The 5,893-nt window shown below is 31.7% G+C and overlaps 1 protein-coding gene across 1 annotated transcript; it reads left to right on the forward strand.

Annotated features, from left to right (window-relative positions):
• Nucleotides 1-1,682: 1,682 nt before the first annotated feature.
• On the forward strand, nt 1,683-2,603 carry LOC149547670 (germin-like protein subfamily 1 member 16). The gene is made up of 4 exons (XM_089794784.1): nt 1,683-1,882; nt 1,966-2,102; nt 2,202-2,338; nt 2,430-2,603. The coding sequence occupies exons 1-4, from the start codon at nt 1,683-1,685 to the stop codon at nt 2,601-2,603; spliced, it is 648 nt and encodes a 215-aa protein (XP_089650910.1).
• The last annotated feature ends 3,290 nt before the right edge of the window (nt 2,604-5,893 follow it).

Here is a 5,893-nt window from a genome sequence, read left to right on the forward strand (position 1 = left end):
CCAAAAGTTCTTACATAACAAAGGGCTACAAATTAACAACAAGCCCAACAATAGAACGATTGCCAACTTAAAGGCTAGAGCAAAAAATAGGAAAAAAGCCAAAAAGAAAAAGACCTACAAAGACAACAGAAACCAAAGAAGGAACTTGAAATATTTTCACTTACTCCCCTACCTTCCTTTCGAGGTCTTGAATAGTCTTTGTTGCTTCATAGGCTCTCTGATTCTCCTCTACTATGAGCTCCTAGTTTTTCTCACAGGTCCATTCCAAGTGGCTTTGGGTTATGTTCGTTATGGTATCCTCTTCCATCCTGTCTTCATCATTTTCCTTCTCCTCCTTCTTCACAACAAACTGTGATTGGTATCAGTGGTGGTAGATCTTGGATGTTATTTTATTATTCTGAGGAGTGACTTGTATGTTGGTTTTGGTCTTTCTAGCTAGTTGCTCAGTTGTAATGGCCTTGAGTTGTGCCTTTTTGTATTTTTAATCTTTGGGTTCAAGGCCCTCTCTCTGCCTTATTTGAAAAAAAACATATAAAAATAAATTGATAAACATATGTGAGATGTACTTTCATAAGAAAAAGATTTGTTAAAATATTTAAAGAAAAAACTACTCCATTTGTTTACACCTCTAATTATTCTATAGATAATCATGAAAAAGATAGGATAGACTTAACAATTTTTAATTCTAAAATTCATTAAAAAAATAGTTTCATATTTATTAAGTTTTTTTAATATATCAATGTTGATGACAAAAGGTTTTTTTTACAACGGGTATTGTCCACTCCAATATATTATTTTCCATTGCTTATTAAGATATAAAATTTCTAACATGTATTAAAAGAATGGTTAATTTAAAACTGTTGGCAAAAAAGGTTGCTTTCACATTAATAGATTTAAACAAAGTTTACAACTTGAGAAGATGCTTTGGAAGTATACATCAATTGAGAAAAGGGTTATGGTTATATGATTATTTTAATAAAATAGAATTTAATTTTTAAGGTCACATGTTTCAACCTCATATATGTGTTTTAACTATGTATGATCTATAGATAAATATGACAGACTATATATAAATGAAATTAAATTTAGAAATATTAAAATGGAATTCTTATTCTGTGAAAAAATGTCTACTAGGTCCAATCATTAAATTTTATAAAATTTTATTTACTGAAAATGAAACAATAGCTATACATGTTCTAATAGCAATTATTCATTAAATGCCTCCATTTACTAAATTAAAACAAATAGTTCTTAATTAAATCCATAATAAATGTACAACAATAAACCAATATTAATGACTATTAAAATAAATATACCTTCATTATAAAAAATAAAATCTTATAATACCATATGAACCGCAGTTCCCTTTAGCACAATCATGGAGTATTCTCCTTTCTTTGAAGAATTAATTAAAATTTTAGAAATAGAATTTATGAAGGTACAAAATTACATGCCGAACTACTTCATCCTTTCGCTAATTGAAAGGTAGTTTGAGTGTCGGAAAAGCCAATTTACTGACAAAACTGCTGGAGTAACATCACGTTCAATGCGACGTTAAAAATAATCCATAGGAATATCTCCAATCTTCAATTGTTAAATACTCGAGCAACGAATGCTTGATCATGCAAGCTTTCCCATTGTAAAAGGAAGCGCTTGCAGAGATTGGGTCCATAGTATTAGGGATGCAGTTATTCGTCATCTTTGCACTTCTTAGTATTATGAATGTGGATTTTATTAATGCAGCAGATCCTGATCCGCTGACAGACTTTGCTACAGGATTAGAAAGTTTCACCCTTCGTGACATCTTCACTAATGGAGATGTTACCATCGACTCTGGAGGAATACGCGCTGCAACGACAGTTGAAAAGTTTCCTGCAACGAGGTAAGATTTTAATAATACTGTTTTTATTATAATTTCTATCACGAATTGTTTAATAGATTGAGTGATAATGTGTAGAATTGCAGATCACAAGGTCTGCAATATGTGAGGTTCAAGATGGTTCCATGTGGTGTGAATCTACCGCATACTCATCCACGAGCCACTGAAATGCTTACTCTTATGTCTGGAGGGCCGCTTCAAGTTGGTTTTGTTGATACTCAAGGTGAATATATATACTCCTGCCTTCCTTAATTCATTATATTCATAACACATTCTTTTTAATTTTCAGATTCTTTAAACACCTGCTCTAATATTAAATTAGGTGAAGCTTTTATTGATATTCTACATCCTGGGGATGTCACCATATTTCCGAGAGGAACAATGCATTTTGAGCTGAACGTTGGAAATGAAGAAGCTGATTACATCTCTGCTCTCAACAGTCAAAATCCTGGCATTATGGTAAGATAGAGGAATACATATGTTTACATGACAATATGGAAATAACCTGTTCTATGGCGCATCACAATCATTTGCTGTTTGATCATGGCAGACGAGCAGCATGTCAATAATGAAGCTTCCATTAAGAACCGTGGCAACAGCGTTTAACATAACCGCAAAGGCTGTAAAGAAATTGAATTCAACGATATATGATATTGGAAGGGGACTGAAGAAAACAACCAAAAGCGGCTGTGTTCCAGGGAGAGATATTACTGTAGAATTTTAGTTAAGGAGTCATTTCTTACTCCCCAACAAATAAAATATGGCATCTGATGGGAACGGTGATCAATACTTCAGTTGTATGTTGTCAGTGTTTCATCTTATTTTAAATGAAAAATCTATCGTGAATCTCTTTTCAGAAATTTGTAAATCATGTCTAGCTACATTTGTACGGACATCTTTTTCTTTATTTGGAAATCAGTAAGTGCGTATTGTCGATTACATATACAGCTTTGCGCTATTGTTCCTTTCATGGTAGGGTTGTGATGTCAAATTGTTTAGCTAATGTTTTGTCAGGCAAAGGAAATAAAATTTATGGGAGAGATGACAAATATTCTCACCATGCAGCTTGTCAGATCCTTCGACAATGTAATCGTATTTATGTGAAGGATTTACCGTGATCTTAGCGAAATCTTCAAGCAAGCGAGTCCTTGTGAATTACTTGCGAATCTTTCGAATCTTTCTAAGCTACCTAACTCTTTCTTTTCTTTTCTTTTCTTTCTTATCTTAGCTATTTCGTAGTTTTGTTTAAACGATTGTTTTTAAATAATAAATAAAATTGAAATTGTAGAAAGTAGAAAGGTTATTTGGAGAAGGTCTCGGATTTTGTTCAACATTTTAAAGTGTGATAATCTAATTTAATTTCTAATGGTCTAGTTTCAAAAGTGATTTTTGATATTGGAGAATAATAAGAGAGTTGAATAATTTGTTAAGTGTGTACCAAAAAAATTTTGAATTTCACATTTTAGATTATACAATATAATTTGAAAGATTGATAAAACATATAATCTGAAAAGTTTGTACTCTTTAGACATGAAAACTAATCTACTGAATGGACATACCAAATGACAATTATTATATTATTCTCAATTAAAATTTAGACACAAAGAATCAATCTTCACATGTTACATCACAGTGGCATATTGAAAAGCACGCTAACTAATAATAAATGTTTTAGGCAACTTATATTTGTAAAAAAAAAATGCACCTGAAAAAAATATAGCACATTTAACTTCTTTGTTTGTGTAATCACTTGTAAACCTTTAATAGCTAGCAATTACTATTCATAAGTGTAAAAGGTACAATGATATGACATATATTTACATAAAACAACAAGACTAACATTGCTTCTACCCATGTAAGCTTTCTAATTAATTGTTCATAATGTTCATGATTGTTAAAGTGTTAGAACCATGTCCTACTCAACATTTGCCACATCATACAATTGCAAGAAATGCGGAAATAAACAAGTGAAACTCTAGTTTGAAAAGTCAATGGCTATTCCATTACCATTATCAAGGATCATTAAATTTATTTCAAATCCGAATGAAGGAGAGTGAAACCATGAGGGATTTTGTAGATAGATTCAATAGATGTGTTAGTAAGATCCCTCAAGCTTGTCAACCAAATGATAGTAATTAGGTGTATGTCTCCATTGACACAATGCAAACTGAAAATAGATTCTTGTTAAAACATCTAAAAGTGTATAGATTTCAAGATGCGCAAAGGGAGGCTATTAGGTTAGATGATCTGATATAATCATAAGTGGGGTAAGGTATGAAGATTTTTTAGAAGATTTCTTTTGTCTTTGTGAACATCGGTATTATCTAAGGATAAAGTATCAGCAATAGAAACATATTATAAAGACAACAAGATCAACATTACCTATGTCTTATCATCAAAATCTAATAGTCTTTAATGATAAAGATCTTCATGCATGCCCTTGATGGAAAAAAGCCCTCCTAATGTTGCAGGGATTTATCATTTGCATGTTGAACATGAAGAGACTTCAAAAGATATAGCTTATCACACTACACAGTCTCCATTAACATGCCCAAATACCTCTTCCCATGAGCATGAATTTTTTGATGAAAGTTCATTGTCAAGTGCTTCTATATTTTAATTGGAGTCTTTTAGATTTGATAACTCTAACATATTTAAGCTATTGGTTTTGATTAGGGAAGTATGACAAATAAACATGACCCAGAGATGTGTAGTACTAACAATAGTAAGATAGAAAATTTGTCATAGGTTGATTATGAATATTTTCAGTTAGACCACATGGAAAATAATGAAGAATTTCTACAACCCAAAGCATTCAAGGATCTTGAGAAATCTAAAATGTGAGATAAGAAAAATTCTTTTACACTTATGTTGATATCATGCATACATTTTGCATTAGAGGCATTTGAATTTGATTGAGAAGATGGAATCAATTGCAGTCCTCTACTAGAATCCTTTTGTTTTGAGGAAGATATGGGTAATATTTTCATGGAAGGTAATGTTTAAAAAGGGAAACTTTAGAGTTAGATAAGAACATTCTAGCTAATTACTCTCATAGTTTTGGGAGAATTTTTCACAACAAAGGCCCAAATTTATCTTTCAAGAATCTTATGAAAAACATTGACAATGTTGACAAGAGTCATCCTACACAAGAAGGTGTTGGAATTTAGTGGTTGTTAGTCTATATTGCAAAATTTCTTTTTTTATCCAATTTGCTGATTGGGATGCTTTTTAAATATGTAGTTGCTTAGTTTTTCCTTTTAATTGTTGCACTCTATTTATTAAGAATGGTCATACTTGCATACCAACCATTTTTTTGTACTAGATGATACTTTTTTCAACTAGTCAATGGTCTTACATGAGTAAATAGATGCATCCTTGGAGGTATGGGACTTTTCCCATCTCTTGTAAATGATTTTTTGGTGTGTTTACTTGTAGCTTATTTTTCTTTCAATTTTAGCTTGCTAGTTGCCTTTCTCCCCTCCGCTTATTTTTAATAAGCTCCTTGTCCTCTATTTGTTTACATTCATCCCCCAATGACTAGGAAATGGTCTCCTACTAGAGACTATCGAAAACCCACGTATGTAGTCAGAGCCACCTATTAGCACCCTATATTTTAAATTTTGGAAATCCAACCTTATGGAAAAAGTTTCTAAATTATCTCATACGTCATGAATTTTGTTGAGAATGCTTTTGCAAAGTTTATTTTTTATGAAGAAGCAATATGAAAGGATTTGTTGAACTTAAACTTCAAATTGCATAGTTCAAAGTTCAGAGTTTAGAGTTTATAAGTTCCAAGTTAGATACTAAAGGTCCAAAGAACTCATTCTAGTTCAAACTCAAGCGCTCAAAAATCTCATTCACATTTAAAGGTTCAAGCCATGTAGAATTATAGGTGTGAGATTCAAGTTCAAAGGAATTCTCAGGTTCTAGAAATCCCATAGATTGATTAGTTTGTTTAGACTCAAAAGTTGCCTAGAAATTAAGACAAATCACTATGAATAGGGACATTGA

This window comes from Cupressus sempervirens, chromosome 7 (genome assembly GCF_028749045.1).
Source record: "Cupressus sempervirens isolate cs-2001-9-10 chromosome 7, ASM2874904v1, whole genome shotgun sequence".
Taxonomy (NCBI): Eukaryota; Viridiplantae; Streptophyta; class Pinopsida; order Cupressales; family Cupressaceae; genus Cupressus; species Cupressus sempervirens.